The sequence below is a fragment of the Bos indicus x Bos taurus genome, chromosome 10, assembly GCF_003369695.1.
Source record: "Bos indicus x Bos taurus breed Angus x Brahman F1 hybrid chromosome 10, Bos_hybrid_MaternalHap_v2.0, whole genome shotgun sequence".
Classification (NCBI taxonomy): domain Eukaryota; kingdom Metazoa; phylum Chordata; class Mammalia; order Artiodactyla; family Bovidae; genus Bos; species Bos indicus x Bos taurus.
Window position 1 is genome coordinate 77,971,546 of NC_040085.1, and position 25,643 is coordinate 77,997,188.

The 25,643-nt window shown below is 44.5% G+C and overlaps 1 protein-coding gene and 1 long non-coding RNA gene across 4 annotated transcripts in view; one reads left to right on the top strand and one right to left on the bottom strand.

Annotated features, from left to right (window-relative positions):
• Positions 1 to 25,643, bottom strand: part of DPF3 (double PHD fingers 3) — a 283,863-nt gene that overhangs the window by 45,423 nt on the left and 212,797 nt on the right. The window contains exons 8-10 of one of the 3 annotated variants that reach the window (XR_003512825.1): positions 19,151 to 19,279; positions 14,887 to 16,290; positions 5,847 to 7,621 (exon numbers count right to left, since the gene is read on the bottom strand). Coding sequence is in view for 2 of the 3 variants with exons in the window: in XM_027552334.1 (XP_027408135.1) it covers positions 7,575 to 7,621; positions 19,151 to 19,279 (176 nt within the window). In the remaining variant the exon portion in view is untranslated. Of the gene's footprint in view, positions 1 to 5,846; positions 7,622 to 14,886; positions 16,291 to 19,150; positions 19,280 to 25,643 lie in introns of those variants that run through there. The other 2 variants (XM_027552334.1, XM_027552333.1) reach the window with 2 other exon arrangements.
• On the top strand, positions 7,527 to 15,248 carry LOC113899071. The gene is made up of 3 exons (XR_003512826.1): positions 7,527 to 7,608; positions 8,207 to 8,521; positions 15,237 to 15,248. It is a non-coding gene; the product is annotated as an uncharacterized LOC113899071 (long non-coding RNA).

Here is a 25,643-nt window from a genome sequence, read left to right on the forward strand (position 1 = left end):
GACTTCCAGAGCCATCTCAGCTATGATTATACCTTGCCAGGTGATCACTAATAGCACAGTCAACATAATTGTTATCAGTTAGATTGGTGCTAAACCATGGATGACCACTGTTATCACCTCTCATCAAGTATTTTCTACTCTGGTATAAGGAAATACCTGGTGTAAGCACAAAAGGGAGGGTGCTGCTCACACCATGTTTATGTAAAATATAAACAGGATTTTCTTTTATTTATTCATTTATTTTTAATTGGAGGATAACTGTTTTACAATATTGTGCTGGTTTCTGCCATACATTAACATGAGTCATAATAGGATTTTCTAACTTTTGGTCCAAAGACTCTTTCTCCTTCCAGTCTATGCCCAAAAACTGACAAGTGGGTGAACTCAGATGTGCTCACAGAGCAGAGCTTAGAGCAAATGGAGCAAATATACAACCTGTCCAACTCAACCCCTGTCTCTTTTAAGGAAACTTGCAAATGATTAGGGGAATTTAGCAATAAGCACCACTAAAAGTTATCCTGAGATCTGAAAGTTATGTATGTTTCCAAACAATTGAGCTTCTTTTAGCAAGGGCTAAAGAGGACATCATGGATAAATTTGACATGGATGCTGCCACTTAGCATGACTAGCTCATAGGCTACCCTTCAGGATAATCTCCTATTCAATTTGTAAGGTTTTAATTCAATAGGATGCCTAGCATCAGGAATCTTCTCCACCATCCAAGGAGGGAAATGATTTCTTATCAGTTCTTAGGGGATGTGAAGTTAAGAAGGTGGGGGAAGTCTCCTGATTCTGAATGACCACGCAGGAGTCTGAATTCTTAGGAATAAAGGTATCACAGTAACATCCTCAATACTCCCACGATGAACAATTTCAGAGAGCCACACAATCACAGAAGAATCGGTAGTCACCAGAGAGAGACCATTTCTCTAACTACAGCCACTCCACGCCTTCCATGTCAGGTTCCACTAAATGCCCTTTATCATTTATCTGATACAGATGACACACCACTGCCTACGCTCACCAGGCCTGTAGGCACCATCTGCACAAATCTAACTATTCTTAAGTTGGCCTTTTTTCCTACTTAAGTTACCAGAGATGAACCATATCAGTCATCATGTCCCCAGAGTCACTATTATATATGACTAGTACACAGGCTGGTTGGATTATTGACAGATTCTTTAGGTAAGCTCTGCACTGTTGTAGTTTGTATTCAGCACTCAAACTGGAAATTCTAGTAGACAGCTCTCTAAAATCTTGTGATGGAATTTTTGGCTCTGAAACATTTCTTCACATAGATCTCAATACAGCAGACGTTGCTGACCCTGGAATGCACTCCTAGCCCTTCACCTGATGATTTGAAATTCTTCTTTTCCTCAGTCCTGAGACCTGGAAAATACCTTAAAATTATCACCACCCAACTTAACAGTATAATAGTTGCTTTCTAAATCAGGATCAGCAAACAATGGCCCCTGAGCCAAATCTGGTCAGCTGCCTGTTATTGTAAATAAAGTTTTATTGGAACACAACCATGTCCATTCATTTACGTACTAACTCAGGCAGCTTTCATGCTACAACTCCAGAGCTGAGTAGTTGCAACAGACGTCTGAACTACAAAGTCTGAAATATTCACTGTCTGGGTCTTTATAGAGTAAGTTTTCAAACCCTCCATTATAAACCACAAGGGAAACAAATTGCTTATTCGGAATAACCTTCTTTCCACCCTGACAAAACAAAAACAAAAAAACAGCTGTGACCCAAGTGACTAGTTTTTGCATACTGCTTTGCATAAAATGGGCTTCCCTGTGGCTCAGACAGGAAAGAATCTGCCTGCAATGCGGGAGACCTGGGTTTGATCCCTGGGTCAGGAAGATGCCCTGGAGAAGGGATTGGCAACCCGCTCTAGTATTTTTGCCTGGAGAATCCCATGGACAGGGGAGCCTGGTGAGCTAGACAGTCCATGGGGTCGCAGAGCGTAGGACACCACTGAGCAACTAACACAATTTCTTCACTTTCACTTTGCATAAAATCTAGTTTGACTCTCTTACAAAGTGTCCTCTGAAATAAGATACATAAAAGATATAAAATACAAGAGAAATCTAAATAAAAATTCTAGAATGATAATAATAATATATAAAATACACTTAATATGTTGTTGTTGTTTTTCAGTCTCTGAGTTGAATGCAACTCTTTGCGACCCCATGAACTGCAGCATGCCAGGCTCCTCTGTTCTCTACTATCTCCTGGAATTTGCTCAAATTCATGTCCATTGAGTCGGTGATGCTATCTAACCATCTCATCTTCTGCTGCCCCCTTCATATAAATATAATATAGTATCAATATACATTATATAATACAATATAATTATACATAATATATATATCCCTCCAGAATTTTTGTTATTTAAATTTAAAAGTATTTTACATCTCATGATATATGATATGAAGTCATTTCAGTCATGTCCAACTCTTTGCAACCCCATAGACTGTAGCCTGCCAGGTTCTTCCATCCATGGGATTTTCCAGGCAAGAATACTGGAGTGGGCTGCCATTTCCTTCTCCAGGGGATCTTTCCGACCCAGGGATCGAACCTGGGTCTCCCACATTGCAGGCAAACCCTTTACTGTCTGAGCCACCAGGGAATCTCATATGTAACTTATTTCAGAAGAAATTTTGTAAGATATCATATATGTATAAATATGTTTTATTTAAATCAAAAGAAGTTGTGAATTTGCTGGTTTGGGGATACAATAAAGTGAATTCAGTTCTAATCATATGGGATAATTTGAAGTTCTTAGAAAAAAAAGGATAAAAGGAATGTGATATAACAGATAACTCATCATCAATAATAATGTGAAATAAAAAACATATCTTTAAACTGACAACTGTGCCCAGAGTTTTAAACAGGAGATCTTTCAGAGGGTTGGATGGGGGAACATTTTTTCATGGAACCACATCCTGAATTCCTAACACATGATGAATAATGACCTAGCTCTATCCAGAGGGCCACCAAACAACCGTTCCCAGAATGTAACAGGTCTAAGTCAGGATACCACCAGACGCACTCACAGGCTAAGTTAAGGATCTGCTGTCGTGATGGAGTTTGGTCCAGGCAACCTAACCTCAACTTCTTCAACTCTCACCACCTGGTAGCCCTTGGCAAGCTACCCCACAGCCTTCAAAGGGTATCTGCTACATGCTCACATTTGATTTCCTCCACACAAAGTGGTTCTTCAGTGTTTTTAATTTACATTAAACATTTTAAAATAGGGAGATCTCCCAAATATTTAAAAATTTTGGCCCCTCTTGAAAAACCAGAGGACATGGGTACCCTGGGATCATGTTCTTGCAGGCAGCACCACCTTGAGCTGTGGGAGCTGCCTCATTTAGGGCACAGGTGCTCTCAGGAGCTTTCTGGCTCTCCATACCCACCGCCAACCCTCTCTGTTATCCCCCCTGTGCCCAAAGCTGAGCATAAAGGCTGCTCCCTGTCTCCCTGGCACTGTTCATTTTCTCATCCTTGGCCTGTTTTACTCATTAAAGATACGTGCCCTGTAGGCATCTGAATTCAAACCCAGAGCTAACTCTTCAGACAAATTAATATAGTGCGTTGGCAAAAATGCTTGTTCAACTTTTTCCAAAACATCTTACAGAAAAACCCCAACAAATTTTTAGGTCAACTCAATATTTCCAAATGGATGAGGAGAAATGACTTCTTTTTCTCATTCTCTGGCTCACATGTACACATTCCCCCAACCTCCTGGTCAGTGACCACCAACAGACTGAAAGCATACGCATACTTTGCCAATAACAAACCGTCAGACATTTAGAAAAGGCAATCTCTGCATCATGACTTGCCATTAGAGACATTAGATTCTGCGGGGTCTCCTCTGTCCTTATTTACAGCTCCATGCTAGACATCTTGTCCCTACGAGCATCCCAAAGACAGTTTCTACAGAGAAAGCCTTAGTCATGAAGTAAAACACACTTTATATGGGCTTCCCAGGTGGGGCTAGCGGTAAAGAATCTGCCTGCCCATCAGGAGACAAGAGAGACGTAGGTTTGATCTCTGGGTTAGGAAGATCCCCTGGAGAAGGAAATGGCAACCCACCCCAGTAATCTTGCCTGGAAAATCCCATGGACAGAGAAACCTGGTGGGCTAAAGTTGAGGGTTCACAAAGAGTAGGACATGGCTGAAGCGATTGAGCACTAGCACAAAACACATTTTAGGTAGAAAGTATTTGCCCTTCGGAGGTAAAGTACCCTCTTCCAGGGTACAAAGTAGAAGAATTTCAGGTGCAATCACTTCCCTCCTAAGAAGATATTTAAATCCCTAGGTAACCTCTGAATTTAGGCATCTCAAATCTGAGTCACTGTAGGAAGTGGGTGGGCTTCCCAGGAGCATTAATGGGAAAGAACCTGCCTGCCAATGCAGGAGACATAAGAGATGCAGGTTCGATTGCTGGGTTGGGAAGATCCCCTGGAGAGGGCATGGCAACCCACTCCAGTATTCTTGCCTGGAGAATCCCATGGGCAGGGGAGCCCGGCGGGCTACAGTCCATGGGGTCTCAAAGAGTCGAACACAACTGAAGGGACTTAGCATGCACACACAGGAAGTGGGTAGTGTGTAATAAATGATCAAAACTTCTACTTCAAGTATCTATAAACAGATGAACAGATAAAGAAAATGTAATATATACATGCAATGGAATGGTATTCAATCTGAAAAAAGGAATGAATTTTGACATGTTACAACATGAATGAACTTTGAAGATATGCTAAGAGAAACAAGTCTGGCAAAAAGGACAAATACTGTATGATTGTACTTAGATGAGGTACCTCAAATAATCGAATTCATAGAGACAGAAAGTAGAATGGTGATTGACAGGAGCTGGGGAGGGGGAAATGGACAGTGTTTAATGGATATAGAGCTTCAGTTGAAAAAGACGAAAAAGTTCTGGAGATGGATGGTGGGGATGGTTGCACAACAATGTGAGTGTAGTTAGTGCTACTGACCACACACTTCAAAAAGTTAAAGTGGTAAATATCATGTATATTTCACCCACAGCAAAAAGAAGAAAACCCTAAGGAGGGTATATCGGGGGGAATATCCTTTTTACTGCTAGAGAAATGTATAAAATCCATAATGTCTAAAGGAAGATGGAACGTGCTAACGGCAGCGTCATAGTGTCCTGTTCCATCTCCATCTGGCCTGTGTGTGAGCTGGCAACGCTCAGGGGGCAAACCTGGCCTGAGAGGCTGGCCTGCTTCACTCTGACCTAGAGGACCCATCAGAGAAGTGTCCACCTTCACACTCAAGGAGATACTTATCTTGGGTGGGGGGCAGGTTTACAGCTGTGCCAACTGGCAGCTTGGGGAGGCTACACCACTACCTTCCAAGAAGTGGAAGCATTAACCTCTCAGCTTTTGCCAAGCACATACTACATCGTGCATTATTGTGCAAAACTATCTTAGCACAGGGTGTGACAGCAACACTGGATGGGTATCTTAAGTCAGTACACATAACCAAGCTCTCCATAGCTCCATTTTGGCCATGGAGAGGGTGGCAGTGGCTGTGGTGATGGTGGGTGGGTAACAGCAGCTCTGGACTCAAAGCTCGGATGCTGGTACCAACCCTGGACATTGTTCACTTTCCAAGTCACCATCTGTCAGCCAAGCCAGCGGCAGCCTCTGTTCTGGACTGTGCTTCTAAACAAAACAATGGGGCTCAACAGACCCTGGGCATGAGAATGGGCAGAATCCTTTCAGGAGCCCCTACTATAGGCCAGTGTGAAAGTTGAACTCATGGAGGATGAGGATGGAAAAGCAACATTTACAGAGATGCTATAGGAGCATTGGAAACAGACTTTTATTTTAACCGAAACTTACACAAACTTGATACAAACCCTACATTATGCAAAACTTTATCACAATTCTACGCATGTTATAACTTGTGGGAGATGGTTGGAAAGTGGATTATTATTATAATTATCATTTTGATAAATGACATTTTCTATCAGAAAATGTCACAGAAAGAACAAAATGATAAAAAAAAAAAAAAAAGAAAAGAAAAAGATACTCTTGGTGATCTCCCCCAGGGACTGGCCTTGAACGGACTGGCAAGAATTCTGTGCCCCTCCAACTCCCCTCGCTAAGGTAAAAGAGATATTCTCGGGCTCGGAACCATCCCACTAACACTGTCACCCAAGACTTTTCCTGAGAGGAATATCCAGTGTTAGACGGTACATTGATTATTATGACTCTGCTTAGCAGTGAGGGAAACTCAAGAGGCTGAATGTATAAGACCGGGAGCAAAGTCCAGTGGCCCAGCCAGTCACCGCAGCTCCTTCCCTAGGCTGCAGACACAATGTTGAATGTGTTTCATAGGTCACATTCACGTCCACTAACATGGCCATAAAAGGACCGTTCACCCGCCTTTCTCCCCATCAGCAACTGAACATGTGAGCTTTCCATCCGTCAGGCTGGCCTTCCTCACCCTTGGGGACATCTAGAAGCCAGATCAGCAGAAGGCTCCCTTTGCAAGTCTCCTCTAGGAGTTGTCAGGGAATGGACTCAATATCATCCCAGCAAATGCTTATTTTTTGTTCTCTTTTTTTCCTCCTCTTTCTCTTTCTTCACTGGGTTATTTTAAACAAAGCTGTCTGTGTTTAAATCTGTTGAACTTGCAGAGATATATTTAATCGCTAGATGGAATTCCTTTCAGAACTAGGCCTCATCAGACACGATAACCAGGAGGCAGGCTGCTTCTTGACATCAGATAAATGGGGCTTGCCTGGGGTGAGGGGAGAGTTTGTTTGTTTGACTGTTTTAGGGGGGAGCGGAGAGACTGCTGATAGCCCTTGTGGCTAATTTATTTCAGTCAAGTCTTAACACATAATCAAACACTTTCAATAGACTTTTGAAGAAGGAAAAAAAAAAACTGATCACTCCTCACTTACCACTTCCAACTTGCAGAAATAAAAATACCTAAAGAACATACATGAATGGCTTTTTAAAAAGCCTGAGAGAGCAGAGTTGATCTTTATTCTCTTATTAAAAATGCGGGGTATTTTTCCTTAGAGTTAATATTCAGTCTTTATTTTACAGTAAGTCCTCTATTGATTTTCATGTCTTCACAAAAATTGCTTTTAACTTTTAAAGTTGAAGGTACTTTAAACAAAAATACTGTGCCAGATCAGCACCTTTTCTTTTAAATATTGAAATAAATAAAATAGTTAACTCTTTTTTTTCCCCTGTAAGTCTGTTTGTGTTCAGTTCTTTCTACGGTAGAGCGATTCCAGTCTGACCTGGATATTTTCTCACAGACACTTAAAAAAAAAAAAAAATGTAATGGAGAATTAAAAAAAAAAAAAAAAGTCTTCTTATTGCACAAAGTGAAGCCATTCCCGAGACTTCTCTGAGCCGAGCTGAGTTGCGCTGGAGGCTTGTCCACAATCCAGGCTCCTGTGTTGGCGGAAACGCATGCGCAGGAGGGGGCCAGGCAAGGGAAGAGGAGGAGGAGGAGGAGGAAGAGGAAGAGGAGGTGCTGATTCTCATGGCTTCTCTCCACCTTCTTCACGGCTTGCTTGAAGGATGCCGGAGTCTCCAGGTCAGAGCGTTGACTGCAGAGGGAAAGGCAATGAAAGATAAAACAAAAAACAACAGCATAGGACAACTGCCTAAAAAAGAAAGATTTCAACTTAAGGAAGTGGTGGAAATGAAATGAATCGGGGCGGGGGGGGGTGGGGGGCGGCTGGACGGAAACAACTAACAATTTGCCACACGAATGAGGCCACGCTATGCACAACGAGCACCAGATAGCTGTCTCTCGTGCCTTCATTCAACACCAGCAGCTCAACATCAGCCAGGAATAGGAGAGATCAGCTGCTCCTGGACAACAGAATGACACGAGAAACAGAGGGCGTGGCTGGATTTTTAATCCCTAGGTGGCGTAGCAGGCAAAACTGGGTATTAGCAAAATGTGGCTCAGACAGTAAAGCGTCTGCTAGCAATGCGGGAGACCCGGGTTCAATCCCTGGGTCGGGAAGATCCCTGGAGAAGGAAATGGCAACCCACTCCATAAAATATCCTTGCCTGGAGAATCCCATGAACGGAGGAGCCTGGTAGGCTACAGTCCACGGGGTTGCAAAGAGTCGGACATGACTGAGCGACTTCACTTTCACTTTACTTTTTTCTCCTCTACTTAGAAATGAAACAGTCTTTTCCCTGTTGAAATACTCCAGAAGGACCATTATGATAGAATCTGTCACCTGTCACTTAAATGGAAATGAGTATTATCTATGCTACAGGACCAGTAGTAGTCACAGCAAAGCCGAACCGGTGCCCCATTTGGTCTAAGGCGAAAAAGACACTGCTTCATTCGCACGCTCTCATCCCCCAATCCTGCCCCAGGGTGTCAGAATTACTCAGAGAGAAAATCAAGCCAAGATATCTGTTCCAGTCCTCAACTAGCCCAGTGATCCCCGGAGTCAGCCTTGGAACATAGCGGCAGTTCAAACCAGGTGGGTCCCTTTAGCCTGGATGGAAACCAGCCGGGCAAGGATTTTGCTTCTAGCTGAGATGAAGTCTGCCAGGTTATTTTGGTCTTTGGAATGGAGTAGTCGGCACAAAGGAATAAGCAATAAAACCAAGAACTATCACATTTCACCCCAAGAAGCAGTTCCTGAGGGCAGAGATGGGTCTCCCCATGGTGTCCAGCTCACTCTGACTGGTGAGAGGAGGAGAGGGGAGGGTTCAACTGTAAAGCGGCCAAGCCAGCAGGGAACAAAGTTCAAAATCTAATGAGCTAAAAAAAAAAAAAAACCCAAAAAACCAAATGAGCTGCTCAGCCTCTTCCAGGTTTTACCTCCCCTTCCCATCCCCCATCGCTTCTGGTACCCAAGGCATCACTGGTCAGGGGTACAGGACTGGATTTGATGCACTTCCAAAGCCAGGACTCTATCCATCCACCAATGCTTTTAAAGGGAGATTGAGAAGGGCCTCATTTCCACCTGCCGCCAAGCCCTCCCTACACCCCTGTTCCTGAATCTTTCCTCTGCATCCCATCCCATCCCACTGTCCCCTTCTCAGATCTGCTTCTGTGCTGTCCCTTCCCAGGCTCCCCTCCTCACTCTCCCCTGTGCTCATCTCTTCACTGTTCCATCTCCTCCAGCCCCTTCACTCCAGCAACAGAACCAGCTGGCCTCTCTCCAGAGCCCCCAGAGAGCGCTTGCCAAGTTGGGCATCCATCAGACTTTCACCCTCTGCCAGGAGTCTTCCAGTCCCTCCCCCAGTGGCCCAGATCCCCACCCACCCAGCCTTGTTTCATTGCTTGCTTGGTGAGTCTGTCTCATAACCATACCCCACATCCTTTCCATTTCCTCAAATTTCTACCTTTGACCCCCCCAACACACACACACAAACATACTCACACACACATTCTTCTTCTACCCTAATTAAGCCACCTAGAAAGTAGTTGGCTGCTTCTCAACTTTTTGCTCCTACATCCATTTTCTCTTTCTGGGCCAAGTGTGGGCCACTGGGAATGTCCTCTTACATCTCAGTCTTCTGCTCTCAGCCGCCTTAAGGAGACTTACTTTCCATCACTCCACAGATCTCCTACTTGCCCCTCACCCCATCTTCATGTCCTCATTCTCTCTCCCTCCCCACCCCCCACCACTGCCTCTGGCTCTCATTTACCTCCTTCACTTGACCTTAATGCTGTGTCCCGCTATGGCTTCAACTTTTCTGCCAAGAAAATTTCTTGAGCATCCACTGTGTATAGAAGGAGACGCTAAATCCTTCCACTAATTAGCTCAGAAACGTTGCTCAGTTCTGTTTATCTCAACAAACAATTATGGCACAATGGTGTCGGGTACTGTCCGAGGGACATGCATGACATCATTTTGCCCTCAAGGAAACACACCATCTGTTTGATGAGAAAGACTACCAAAAAAATCACAATATGTTTTGATAAGCACTAATGCTAAGGACATGGACAAAATGCTAAAGAACAATACTTAAGCACTTTTTAAAAATACTGTGACTTTTGCCATTTTACATTTCAGGCTGTGATTCCCAGTTTTGCTTTTTATCCAGCACTATCTTCATTCTCTCTCACAATAGACACCCTTGCCTACAGATTAAATAGCAATAGTCAAGCTACAGCTCTTTGTTGATCTGGATGACTTCCTCCAAGAAAATCTCCCTGACTACTGTGATCCACAGCAAAAATACTCACATACCATCCCATGAAACTCTTATATGTTTTTAACTACTTACTAATATCTAGTTTGCCCAGCTAGATTCCAAATAAATCCACTGACCCTGTGTTTAATTTCATCCTATCCTTCACAAGGCTGAGCTGCTATTACTCAGTCCCTAGCCACTAAATGAATGAAAATATTATACTCTACAAACATACTAGTTTAAACCTCAGCTTAAAGGCAAAATTTCTGAGTCACTCATAATGGAGTAAATCAATCATGAATAGAGTCTGTAGATTGTAGTTCTGCATCAATGTGGATTCCTTGGTTATGATCATTGTACTGCAGTTAATTGAAGAATCTGGGTGAAGAGTATATGGAAAATCTTTGTATAATTTGTGCAAGTTTTTAAGTATGAAAACTATTTCAAAACTTAAAAAAAAATTTAAGTCAGTTATTGGCCAAGGGCCAGTGTTAAAACACTTTGAAAACCTAATTGCAAATGCTTTTTAGCCAATAATTTCATTCTGACAAGGATCTTCTGTCATTCTCAGCTATTTTATAAATCAATCAAGTTGAACGATTTTCCCTATATGGTTTTTCCTATTTTGAGTAAATGGTCAGAAATCACTTTTATTAAGCACAACAGAATCGTATAATTCAGTGTTTCAGTGTTAGAAGTACTTGGGTATGTGACCAAAACAGAGTCTGAGGTCTTCACTCCCTGCCACCTCACGCCTCCACCTACTCCACTCCAATGTCACCACCAGCAATCACACTGACCATCAGTCAACCTCAGTTCTTTGGGGAAGTTCATGAAAACTTAGACACTGCCACCTCTCAACAGGATTCTAAGGGGATAATAGGCTGGGATTTAGGAGTTCAGTTTGGGTTGGGTTGGGTTGATTTGGTTTGGTTTTTACAGCATCAGATGCCTCCTTTCAATCCAGTGAGGTCTTGAGTGAAAGACCTTAAAGCCCTTGACTGATCCTACTCAAGAGAGACCCAGACACCACCTACTGACCCTGGAACTTCAGACCAGTCATTTAACCTGATCAAACCTTAGTTTCCTCATCAGCAAAATGGGTATAAAGAAAATCTATTTTATCTCACGGGGTTGTCTGAAGAATCATGGTTAGGTAATGTTGATTATGTATTGTGATAGGGTAAGGAATGTCGAGGCCTTCCATGGTGGCTCAGATGGTAAAGAATCTGTCCGCAACGTGGGAGACTTGGATTCGATTCCTGGGTTTGGAAGATCCCCTGGAGAAGGGAATGGCTACCCACTCCAGTATTTCTGCCTGGAGAATACTCCAGTATTCATTCCTGGTGAATTCCATGGACAGAGGAGCCTGGCAGGCTACAGTCCATGGGATTGCAAAGAGTCAGACATGACTGAACATGTAACACACACAAGGAATGTCCATATTCTAGGGATAGAGAAACCATGGCAGAGATTCATGGAAACAAACTCACAAAGGGATTAAGTTCAGACTTTTCTACTCTAGGCTTCTACTCAAAAAATGCCTCACTCAGAAAATACATGGCACAAGTAACTTCACTTCCAGAAGAGTCAACAAAATCCCCCATAGAAAAATTCCTAACACACGAGTCTGCTCAAACTTTAAGTACAAGTTCAAGATGATATTCATCAGACATAACAGGAGGCATATTGGGATAATATTAATTAATTTTATTCCACCATGAAGTGAGAACCTCCAAACAGCCTTTAGTTCTCTCCCTGAGTAATAATCTTGTGTTCCCTCAAGTGCTATATAAAGGCAATACCAGGCTGCAGCCCATTAGGTGCAAAGAGAGATGCAAGGTAAGCAGGAAGACTTAAAGGGATACTATTGATGTGAACGTCATGTTTTTATTAAGTCTTTCTCTCTAAAATACCAGTAGCAAATCGCATTAGTGACTTTAAAGTACCTTTAAAAAAATTAAATGCAAATTTCTCACTCCCAGTGTTAATAGTGATTAGAGGGTCTGCTCTCTACATAGTCTCAGTAACAGATGTAAAGGATTAGACTGTCCTAGGTAGGAAAAAACAACAGGTAGACAGCAATGATAATCACCTTTACAGAAAGAGTTCCCCCCAGGGGTTTTGTATGTTGCAACAAATTTAGAAGGTTCTACTATCTTTGATTCTCCTATCTTTGGGCTAGGATTCAGAAAATTAGGTGACATTTCTGAAGGATTTGGGGTGACGCTTTACTGAGCTGAGGACAGAGAAAACTAATCAGACCGTTTTCATCCTATTGATTCTAATTTATTTTGTACTAATATTTGAGTATCGATACTTAACAAAAGCAACAACAAAACAATAGATATGCTGACTACTCACACAACTCTTGCAGTTTCTGAGGTTGCAAGAAAGTAGATCTTTGTCCCTAATAGGCATCAGGAGGGAATGTCTAGAAATGGTAGTTTAGAAGATGAGCTCTCTATAAAGCTGTGCACAGAATTTTAATTGGAATTATCTTTGGGGGATCTAACTGCTTACTCTTCAGTTTTGAAATTCCTTTTAATAAGACTGATTACCTTTTAAAGTTCTCAGGTGGACCTGAGAAAAAGGAAGAGAGATATATCTATATATACTTACAGTCCATATATGGCACATGCAAGGAGCAATGCAGAATAGTATTAAAAGTAAATAGTATAAGTGCTGGAGTCAGGTTGCCAAGGATCAAAATCTGGCTCCTTATTAGCTCTAGGACTTCAAGTACCTTCCTTAATTACTACTGTTCAGTTTCCTCATCTGTAAACTGTGGGTAATACAAGCACCTACCTTACAGGTAGTCAAGAGGATTAAATGAACAGTTCCAGGGAAAACAGAACAAGGCCTGGCATATAAATGGTTTACCATTGCTATATAAAGAAAGGAGAATAAACTATAACATCGACCATCAAGGCACTTGGAAAGCCAGGACAGCCAGCTTCCTCCTCCTAAGCTCCCTTTTAGAGTTTTCTTCGTTCCCCTTAAGACATCTGCCTCCCAGCAATGTCCATTTCCTTCTCTCGAAAGTAACTCAGTCTCTCTGGGTTGATCTTTCCCAGTGAAAAGTGAAGAACTTGAACCTGATCATCTTCAAAGTCCCTTCCAGTTCTTTTCCTGTTTTTTTTTTTGTTTTTTTTTTAAAGATTGTAAATTCTGATACTATAAGCAAGATAAGGTACTCAAGTAATGCTAAGAGGCATGGTTACATTCACCTTTGCTACACCAACTAAGAAAGATGAGAACATCTACCACCCTAAACAAGAGACACTGAAGATCAAGTTATGCCAGTAAAACTAAAATAGGTGAGCAATAGCCATCCTCAGATAAATCTTTGCATGGGAGTTTGTTTAGACAGTTCATTCGTGGCTCCCCTTCAGAACCCCAAGCTAGACTCTGAAATTAGATGAACTTTCATAATTTGCTTTGATTATATGCATTTTTTTAAATTTCAAGTTCAAAGTCAAGCTGTCACTGAGAATTTCAGGACTACAAGCAACTACAAGATTTCAAATGACCATATAGATTGGTTGGATACATTTTTATTAGTGTAGAAGCTTCCATTTTACCAGTGGGAGCAAGTTGTAAGTCTATGAATCCAATGCCCAAGTCAAAGTAACAGAACAGATGAAGTTAAGGGGTAAAGAATGACAGCAAGAGCAGGTTGCAAGCCCCTCAGCAGAAATCAACGGTAACCAGCTACATTGGCTTTTTCCCATGTGAGCATGCAGGAATATTACAACGTTGGAGGTTTATGCCATATTTTCTAAGAACAGGGCCACATACAGATCAGGCAGACCATCTCCCAAGTGGGTGAGGTAGTTACCCTCATTCTCTCACAACTGAGCACAAACGCCCAGGAAAGCACTTACATATTTAAAGCAGGAGAAAAGTGGAAGCCCTTTCTGTCTCAGGCTACCAGAAAGGGAAGCATAAAGAGTCCATTTGTGGGTTTCTTTGCTTGGTCCTTGCTTCTGTTGGGTTGGTATATTAGTTTAATGAGAGGTCTAATTCATGAGGCTCTGCAAAGGCTGGATTGTCAAAGCAGATCCTCCCAGACACTTACAGCCTATTGCCTGGGTGGCCTCTTAGGTCTCCCAACCCAAGCCAAGGGGCAGTGCCTACGTCTCTGCACCTACACTTTCATGAAGGCCGGAGACCCTGACCACGCTTAGGGGGGAATTCAGAATCTTCACATCAACTGGGTTAAATGTTGTACCTAATCAGAGATCTTCTTTTAATTGGCACCTAGAGCAAAGAATTCCACCCTAGACATGCAGTCCCCTCACTCCTACCCCAGGACAACAGCCAACTCCAACCTCAGTTCCCTGGGTTCTGCTTCCAGGTGTAGCCAAAGGAGGCAGTTAGCTAAGCACTCCCCCAGCCATTTCTCTTGCAGTTGAAACCCCCCATTCTCCACATGGAGCCCCCTAGGGTCCAAACAAGACTCATATCCCACACCTGGGCCCGGGCCCACATAAGTATGCATGCACACACAGACAGTAGATGGCTGGGTATAAAGATGCTCCAGGGGCCACTCCCACATGAGTAAGGGGGTCCAAACCCAGAAAAACAAAAGACAAGTTAGAAGAGGGGAAAGGAAAAAAAGAAAGAAGGAAAAAACACAAAACAAAACAACTAGGATGGTATTCCCTCATTATAAGACAAGTCAGCCAGGACATACCTTTGGACAAGGACCGCACAGCTGTTATCCTTGGGACTGGCAACGAGGTGGATGGTCTTCATCACCCCAGGGGCCTTGAGCAAGTGTTGCTTTGGTTTATTTCAGGAGGTGCTATTGGAAACATAAAACAAAGTGCCTGGAGGGCACTATAAAAAACAGAAGAAATATGGGAGACTCGATCATCCAATGGGTATTTATATGTTTTTAGACAGGGGCGAGGGGAGAGGGAACTCTACGGTGAGGTAACGTTCTTTCTTCCATGAGCACAGCCTCAGGTGGTTTTGTCACTGCTGAGTCCATGACTTTCTGCTCAGAGTCCATTCCTGAGTTTGGGAATCGCTCTTTGCCAGGAGGAAGGCGAGGAAAAAACCAGCAACAACAAAACAGCAGCTCTGCTGATGGAGGAAGAGGATCCCGCAGGCACCGCTGGTTGAGGCCCAGGCACTGGACGGAGGCCACATATGGGCGGCCCGGCTTCCCGGGAGCTGCTGACACGTTCTTGCAAGCAGGGAGGAAGATGGGAAGGTCGAGGAGGAGAAGTAGGGAGGGGTCTGCTGTGGGGAGCCGCCGACTCCATGGGGTACAGATGGCGCCACCCTCTCCGACCGAGGACCTCCTCCTGATGAGGTCGCCTTGGATCAATCCTCCCCCACAGAGGCTTTCTTCTACATGGAATATTACTTTCATTTATTTGATTTCCCTTCTCTCTCCCTCTCTGTCTCAAAAAAAGGAGGTCTACTAATATTAGCTAGAATATATAAATAATCATTTTTTTTAACATTATTGGTTCTTTGTTTCCAAACCCAATGTTCCTCCTCTCTTCATTTTGCCAATAAATAGGGAAACTGAGGAAATCAACTCTGCTCATGTCAAAAAGATTCTCTTCCCCCCCAAAAAAAAAGAGCTAATCCACCTAACTTCCCATATCTATGGAAAATAAATAGTACATCACAATGCCATCTCTCTGAAGGACTGTTAATTCTGCTCTTTGTTCTGCTTCCTTTCAGTAGTTTGTGCTTCTGCTGTGCGTACCCTAAACAGAGGGAAAGGAGGGGAGGAACGTGTGGAAGGTGAAAGGAATAAGCCAGGATGAAGGGAAAACCTAAACTGTCTTTCACTTAAAAAAAAATACATCAGAACCAGAACAATGACCAAAGTCACAGGGTGATGGCTAATTGCCCAGAGAGTCTGTCCCATGCGTTTAGCAACTGCCCTTTTTATCAGCTGTGGGCGAACCCCGGCCACTGCGACGTCCTCGGCAGGAGCGAGGCTCTTCCAAATCGTCCTCGTCAAAGCCGTGGAAAGTTGAGGTGTCACTTTCTGACGTGGAACCGAATAAGTCCTCCGTGGTGCGTGCCGCGGCCGCTGCCTCCTTCTCCTTCCTGCCTTCTCCTCCCAAATGAGCTGACATGTATGATGAATATATCAGCACATGGGTTAAGCAACAGACAGCATTATTAATATTCTTATTACATTATTACAGTGTTATTCTTAATAGCAAGACCATACATCATTCCACACCAAAGGCATTAACTGGGAGCATCACCTGGTGACAGGTGTTTGGGGTAAGAGGACAAAGCCAACATCTCCAAGGAAAAGGGTTTTCCCCTCCCCAGAAAGGCATTGTCTCTACTACAATATATTTGTCCGCAGCTCTGACAGCGCCAGATTCAACCACGATCTTTTTCTTTCTTCTCTTCGGAAGGCACACATTCACATGCACGCTCGCTCCACCCGCCCCAGACAATGAGTTTTCTTGGTGGTTTTTAAGCCTGGTTGGTATTTCTTTGGTGTTTTCAGCTGGCGGTTCTTTGCACAATGTTTGTCCTTCATTTTGACAGTCAGCTTTACAAAGGTATTACTGTCAGATAACCCGGTCAAGGTGGTTAAGCCTCCATCCGTTTTATTTTTATTTTTACCCGTTTCTAATCCCATTCTTCCCAAGCCCTTTCAATTCTGCCCTTACAACATGTAGTTCATTTGCACTGAAAGCAAAAAGAAGTTGGAAAGTCTGATAAGTGGTAGGTATTCAAAGAGCCTCTTGCTTTGTTTACCCCTGGAGGACATGTCTGTGTGCTGCACCCACACACATGCACACTCACAATCACGCATGTGTGCACACAGGCATGCAGGCACGTGAACGCACGCTCCAGGTCTTAAACACGCCCAGGTCTAAGTTACTCCACAAAGTCTGGGGTTGTTCAGTCTAACTCAGAGCACTCAGAAAGTGGGAACTAGGGGTGGCAAAGCTGAATAAAAGACAGTATCCTGAAATCTATAAAACTTGGGTACAAACTCTTTCACGTTCTAAATCGGCCCCAGGACTGCCCCCTATTGAGGTCACAAGGTTCCACTTACAGTGTCAGTTTCAGGAATCTCATTTTTTCTCCCAGGAGAAGTAGGTAGTGGAGTAGATGGGAAGGAAAAGACGGCTTTCCCAAGCTCCACACTCTTCCTTGGAAGGACTCCAGGGAGGCCCTAGAGAAGTATTCACCCACCTGCCTTCACAAAGCATATCCCATGGGCTAATGCCACCTGTTTATTCCCCAGGTGTCAACTATTTCAGGAACATCAGAGTCAGACCTAGACTAAATTATCCACCAAAACTAATTCTTGGCAAATGCAACGAGAACACCTAGGCTGGTATAAAACGGCCCCCTGGGTGACATAGCAGACAGATCCTGGGAAGAATAAGCGAGTTAAGGCTGTGGGAGAGAGAGGCTTTGGACAGGAAAAACCAGCTCCCCACTTCTGGTCCCCCTCGGATCACATTCAAGTACCCCATCTTTTGTAGGAAAGGAAGAGGGGACATCTCAGCAGTTTTCACTGAGAATTCTGAAGCTGCCCTCTCTAACCCATCTTCAACCCACAGCAGTCCATACAATTCTGACTAGAATATCTTGCCACCAAGTAACTCTGCTTCTGGTGGTAGAGATTTTGCCTGATGGCTTTCTCTTTAAAAATGCTGAACTGAATTTCATTTGCTTCGTTTTCTTTCTGAGTTTGCTTCGTTTTCGAGTGTCTAAATCCCAGAGTCCACTATCACATGGGCCCCCTCGTCTAAGCTGGCACCAGTAGAATAAAAAGTTCAACATTAGGTATCACATTTGGCAAGTAAAGGAACTGACAGAATTGCACAGATGGGCCACCCTGTCAGGGTCCTTAAGCATTAAATGTGGGGGGTTGTGTGCAGTAGAAACCACAATGCTTTTCTAGTTATTGATTTGCCGTCTTAAACCTTAAACAATCCAAAACCAAATATTAAAGGACTAAAAGCTACAGTCTGCGGACAGAGCCAGGGAAGAATTGAGCTGCTATAGTAAAGCCAGGTGTGGTCATCCCAGGCCCTCTCTCAGGACTAGGAGTTGAACAGATGCTGTGTAGAAAGGTGGGAAGGAGCCATGACTCCCAGCTGCTGGAACCAACCATCCAGCAGAACTGAATTTCACCTACTAGTCAGCAGATGATGAGACTAAAGATGAGTCTGAAGCTTTCCTCCCTGCCTTGCACTTGAGCCTCATTACAACACAAAACAATATGAAAAGCCAACCATGATCCAACATGAAACAGCAAAACAAAAGCCTGAAGACTGAACTCATTTTAAGGACGAAAGAACAAAACCAGGTTTAGTCTTTGAATAGATTAAAGATGAAAATTCAAAACATCCCAAGCCTACTCCAGAAGAGTCCTAAGAACACCTGCCCTTTTGCCTCCTTGATCTTCCAGGCTCTCTTTGGTTTTCCACATGAGAAAATGGGATGAGTGGCCAATGGAGGTGGTATTTATGCTGCTACCCAGAAGCCTAGGGGTCTCTGATTCCCCCACAACTCTAGATGTGGCAGCTCTCTCAACATTCATGTCTCCACATTCTTCCGGTTTGCCCCGGGCACTTCCACAGAACAAACACGTCTTTTTGTGACGTGCACATCACCCGATACAAGGAAGCACACTGCCTCTGTCTCCGGCTGTTTCCACACTCTCACCGTCGTCCATAACAACACACACCGAGAAATATCCACCTCATGGAAAGGCCGGACAGACACAAGCCCACACCTTCTTCTTTCCCTTTTCCCTGGATCCCAGAGCATAGATTTTAGTTCTTAAGACTCAAGAAGGAAAAAGAAATCCCCCTTGCACTCGAAAAATCACCACCATCACTTCTGGACCCACCCTTCAGTTCCTGTCCCCGACAAGATGGCAGAGGAATGAGAGTGGAAGAGGTCCTGGTCTACGGGCACACGATGAGAGAAGGGGCCACACTCACCAGAGCGTCCACAGTCTGCACAGGATACCAGCTCCTCCGGCCTCCCACTCTTCTTGTTCATATTGGAGCCCCCCAAGCAGAAGTCACAGTAGTTATTGGGAATGACTGTCCCATCCGGTCCTTTCTGGGCTGTGGAAACATTTTTAAAAAAACCCAGTGTTAGACTAAAGTGAGTCTCCACTGGCCCCTCTTGTCCTGCTGGTGTGGCTGAATCTGCTCCAGAAAGAATATGAGGTTTAGAATCTGAGGTTTGGTTACAACCAGGCTGTTTTCTTGGGCCAAGTTTTATGATTCTCCTCAGTTCAATGGTACTAATGTCTTGAAAGCCATTCAGAGCCGAGTTTGATTTTTGCAATATTTGTTAGTTCTGTGTTGGTAGAGAAATAACCCTGCTCCTCTGATTGCATCCCTGGATCACTGAAGCATCCAGAGAGCCTACGAGTCAAGTGAACTTCTCTCATCCCTGAACAACTGGCCCTCAGGGTCCAAACATCAGATGACAACCATCAGTGGTGCTGTGACTACAGGGAAAGAGAAAGACCACTACCTGGGCCTTGCCCTACCTAGGGAAAGAGGCTCCTGTTTAGGAAATAGTCCTTCTGTCTCTGAAAAGGAAAACAAAGAAGCAAGGATGAGGGAATCATTCCAGGAAGGACCCTGAAGATGCTCTTGGGGACTCTGATACACATGTTGGCGGGTAATAGGTGTCCACTCTTGTTCAGCCTATCCATCTCCCTAAAGTCCAGACTCATTGGTTATGGAAAGCACACAGGACTAGTTAATCAGCAGATCCCTAGAATCAGAACTGGACACTTAGCTCAGTCTCATACTGGACATCAACCCTGAATAGTCATTGGAAGGACTGTTGCTGAAGCTGAAGCTCCAATACTTTGGCCACCTGATGCAAAGACTCAGCACAGTGGAAAAGACTCTGATGGTGGGAAAGACCAAAGGCAAAAAGAGGGCAGCAGAGGATGAGATGGTTGGACAGTGTCACCAACTCAATGGACATGAACTGGAGCAAACTCTGGGAGATAGTGGAGGACAGGGAAACCTGGTGTGCTGCAAATCCACAGGGTTGCTAAGAGTCAGACATGACTTAGCAACTGAACAACAGCACACCAGACATGGAGTGAATGGTGAGTTAATGAGCATATCTTGAGGCTTAAGATTTTCACAAGGCACCCTTGCCGAAAGGCCTTACACAAAAGCAAAGGAATATCCTGGGACATGATTTTTCAAAACAAAGCTTGTGAAAACAGCACATGTCCTCGAGCACTGAAATCTCAGTTTCTAAGGGCTGGTTTAAAAGCTTTGGACATGTTCTTTGTATGAGGAGAAATGTTTTCATTTTCCTTGTTTTTCGATCCCTATTGTGGACACTTCTTTGTCATATTAACACTCTCTGTCTGTGACAAAGAAGAAAAGTCTCTCTGTTTATGGGATCAGCCTAAACCACAAGGGTACCTTCCTCCTCCCCAATTCCAACGTCTGCCACTATCTTTCATTATTCACTGGCTAACATTAATCAGGGTCCCGTAGGGTACAAATCTGTAAAAGGAAGCAGATATGTGAGCAGAAATACCATCCAGACAGTAAGTGATAAACGGATTCACCCTCTTTAATATGATTCCCCCTGGCCTCTGCTTCCTCCATGCCTCTTCTTTGCCTCCAGGAATAGAAAAACTTACCTGGGGAAGGCGGAAGACAAAAGCTCACAGAATTACATTATAGAGGGTTAATCCATTTATCAGTTGCTATTTGGATTGTTCAATCAGTTTCTAAGTCATTGATTTTCATCTTCAGGGAGGCAGACAATTCTCTGCAAGAAAAGTGGGGGCTGACTGGGTAAACAGAGAAGGGGGCCACACCCTGTAGCCTCTGGGAATGTGAGTTTTTCTTCATCAGTCACTGCATCTCAAAGACAGATGTGCATCATACAGAATGGTTTTGCAAATAATCTCCAAAAAGCAGGATGTCCGCAAAAAGTTTACTCTGCCTGTAAAATTCATTGCCCAAATCCAGAAGGAAGTCCCTTTCTTCTTCTTTTTCACTCAATGGCCATCTTAACCATTTTTAGAACTCTCTCAAGGAAATCCAAGTATGTTTATGAAACAAACAAACTCAGGGTTTCTTCATTAAGCAACTATCATGGAAATCAGTCAAAAGATGAACAGAAAGAAGTGGGTAATTTCAAATGGAGGGGTTGAGTGTCAACCAAAGCTAAGTTTCATGACTGGTATGAACTAGATATAAAATGTGGAAATGCCAATCACAACTTAGGTAGCTTCCTGAATGGCGAGAGATCAAAGAACTCCATGTACATCTTCACACCGAACCTCTCAGGAGGCTCAGTCTCATCACCCTTTTCTTTCCTGCTCTCTTAGGGACTCCTTTTTATGTCAGACTTCTCCCGTTTCACAAAATCTGTAAGCAACCAAAGGATCTAGTTTTTCTCCAACATACCGTATCCCTTGTGATTTATCAAAATGAAGACATAGAATATAGAGTATAAGAATGCCCAGAAAGGGACTTCCCTGGTCGTCCAGTGATAAAGAATCTGCCTTCCGATGCAGCAGGTGTGGGTTCAGTCCCTGGTTGGGAAGCTAAGATCCCACATGCCACAGGGCAACTAAGCCCATACACCTCAACTAGACAGCCTGTGTACCACCAACTACAGAGCCCACGTGCTCCAGAGCCCACGAACCACAATTAGAGAGAAGCCTCTGAGCACAACTAAGACCCTATGCAACAAAAAAGAAAGCCCAGATAATTCTTTACAGTTTTTACCACCAACAGACCATTGGTAGAACACCGTATTAAACTAGGGACTTGAACCTGGCAAGAAATAAAAAATTCAGAAACAGTCTAGTATAGCATAGCAGACAGTGGTGGAGAAATCAAACCTACAGGGAAAGACCAAAGAGGAGAATTGAATTCATCTGATGAAGCAAAGCTTCCGAGGAAACTGAACCAGAGCAGGGTCTCCACGTATATTTGTGGACTGAGCGACCTCCCTTTCACTTTTCACTTTCATGCATTGGAGAAGGAAATGGTAACCCACTCCAGTGTTCTTGCCTGGAGAATCCCAGGGACGGGGGAGCCTGGTGGGCTTCCGTCTATGGGGTCGCACAGAGTCGGACACGACTGAAGCGACTTAGCAGCAGCAGCAACATACCAGAGAAGGCAATGGCACCCCACTCCAGTACTCTTGCCTGGAAAATCCCATGGATGGAGGAGCCTGGTAAGCTGCAGTCCATGGAGTCGCTGAGGGTTGGACACAACTGAGTGACTTCACTTTCACTTTTCACTTTCACACATTGTAGAAGGAAATGGCAACCCACTCCAGTGTTCTTGCCTGGAGAATCCCAGGGACGGCAGAGCCTGGTGGGCTGCTGTCTCTGGGGTCGCACAGAGTCGGACACGACTGAAGCAACTTAGCAGCAGCAGCAGCATACAAATTCCCAGCAAAAGGGATGAATAAGGTGATAAACTTCTAACTGCAGGCCCTGGTGTGTACAGCTGTGACAGGCCAGGTGGGTGGGTACAGTTTTATCCCAGTGAAGGCCCAGTGTAGAAAGTGATAGTCAGCAGTTAGACTTCATTTTCCAGTGAAATCCTTTCTACTTCAATTCCTACTCCCCTCTCATGACAGTGAGCTCAAGCTTCCATCCATCTTGGTAAAATGGCATGGGATGGACTAGCCAACAGCTTTCTCATCTGGTTCTCTTCTTACTCTTTGGGGGTCTTTAGGATTAGTTTTACAGTGAGGGTTCTCCCATGGAGCGCTCCCAATTCTCTGGCCAGAAATGACCAATCAGGCCTTGGGGAGAGCATGCTGTTGAAGTCACTTCTAGGACCTTCCCCCCTGTCTATACATGTGTACACTTGCCTCATCCCCCCATAGTCAATGATTTACTCCTTCCAATAGGGGAGTATACACATCCAACTCATTGTTAGAAAACCAACACGTCCTGCACACAGGAAATAGTTAACAATGATGTGTGAGATGAACAGCTTAGGAAAGGATAGCAGAGAGGTAGGTAAGCAACCCAGGGATGCCTCAGGAGCCCCTCCTAGGGGGACAGAGGCAGAGTTACCAGTCACTCTGAATAGCCCTCTCTGCCTAGGTTATTTCCCTAATCCCCAGAGAGAAGAGCTGGTCGTGTCCAAATGGATTGATCGGTCATCTGGTCTGGGTCATGTCTAGCTAGCTCCCAGAGTACACAAGAGTGGGTAGCCAAGGGCCCTGGGTTGCTGGAAGAGTAACACTAGACTATACCCCTATTACGGAGAAGGCAATGGCACCCCACTCCAGTACTCTTGCCTGGAAAATCCCATGGACGGAGGAGCCTGGTGGGCTGCAGTCCATGGGGTCACTAAGAGTGGAACAAGACTGAGCGACTTCACTTTTACTTTTCACTTTCATGCACTGGAGAAGGAAATGGCAATCCACTCCAGTGTTCTTGCCTGGAGAATCCCAGGGACGGGGGAGCCTGGTGGGCTGCCGTCTATGGGGTCGCACAGAATTGGACACGACTGAAGCGACCTGGCAGCAGCAGCAGTATACCCCTATTACAGTAGGTACAACGTTGTCCTATACACAGACACACAAGGGAAGTAAAGACCAGGATTGTCTCATGACAAGGGAACAACAGATTGTGCCTACCCACTTAGCCCCCTGTTCAACCGCTTTTTGAGAAGATAAAGAAGCAGACATATATGACAACTACAAGATGGTAACATGTCTTACCCTGATGCTTTTCATATACTATTTCATTGATTCTCACAACATTTTTGTGAAGTAGGGAGCATCTGACAGATGAGGTAACTGAAGCCCAAAGAGATGAAGGGGCTGGCTTCAGGGCCTAGTTAAGATGTGGAAGAAGCGGGATTCACCCCCTGGGTTGTCAGTATTCCCAGAGACTCTGTCTCTAATCACACTTCTCTGCCTCCAGGAAGTCCAGAGCCAATTCTGCATATAAAATATTTCATAAATCTCTTTAAAGTCAATGTGATTCACCCATTACTTTACTTGGGAAGCCCAAAGCAATAAAAAGTATTGAGATTGGCCTGATAAAAGCGGAAATTCCCTTTGAACTTACATTTAATGTCTCTACCACAGTAATCCATCCTGGTGGCCCTGTTTATTGTCATAGACTCCATGAAAACACTTCTCCAGAGGATTCCAGAGGCTCATGAAGGAATTTTTTAAAGTAAAGCTCACACCATGGCTTTATTGGCCTTTGGCCTGACCCATCCGTGAGCAATTTCCTGGCACCATCTATGAGGTCATTATAAAAAGGATTTTACTATAAATAGGAAGCTTGCCCAGACCTTGCCAGTAGTATTTAAATAGACATTCCGCTTCTGCTTATGGGAAATTGAGTCCCGCTTCATAGAACAGGATGACGGGGAGGCCTACGACCCGAGTGGCATGTCGATGGCAGTGTCTGCAATGATGGATTTGGTTTTCTGTTGATTAATGTTCATGGGCTGAGATCATATAAGTGAGACAAAGAAGCTGCTGAGAAAATAAAGTGAGCTTTGAGAGAGCTTCCTTCATGGCTCAGATGGTAAAGAACCCACCTGCAATGTAGGAGACCCAGGTTCGATCCCTGGGTTGGGAAGATCCCCTAGAGGAGGGCATGGCTACCCACTCCAGTATGCTTGCCTGTAGCATTCCATAGACAGAGGAACCTGGTGGGCTACAGTCCATGGGGTTGCAAAAAGTCAGACATGACAGCGACTAACACTTTCTAACACTTTGAGAGTTCAGGGGTTCACCTAGTGGGTGAGGGGGGGTAACTTTAAAAAGTTCAAAGGAAAAAAAATGGAAATCAGGAACAAAGTTCATGAAAAAATGCCAAACAATAATAATAACAAAAGGTGGGAGGGAGTATTCAGATAAATCAAGAGAAAGGAAAAGCCAGGTCCCAAACAATCCCACCAGCACCCTGGGGAAAGGGTGAGCCAGCCTTCAGGAAAGGTGTCAGAGCACACGAGCACATCACAGGACTTCTGACTTCAGCCAGGACACATGGCAAGCGCAAGCAGGGCCCCGAACCTTCCACCAATCTACTACCAGGACAGGGCTGTCTGGCCCCTCTCTTGGTCTGATTGCTGCAGTGACGCGTCTGCCACTCAGGAGAAGAATGCATGGAGACCACAGGCTGGCCACCAGCAACAACCCTCCACCTGCTTCCGCCGAGACCAGAGCCTCCTCCCTAGGGTCCTAGGGAAGGAGGAAGCCAGCTGGAAGTTCAGGCTCCTCCATGGCACATCCACAAAAGCATGACTTCACGTCCCGAGCAGATGCTCCGACCGCCTGCCAGGGTGCACAGCCTCGGGGCCGTGTTCCGTGCCCACCACCCAGCCCCACCCCAGCCCAGGCCCGCAGCTGTCTAGCCAGGGCCGGCTAGCAAGACAGTACAGCTGCTCAAGGAACCCAGGGCGGGCAGGGAGAAGAGCCCTCCAGGAGGCGCTGTGCCTC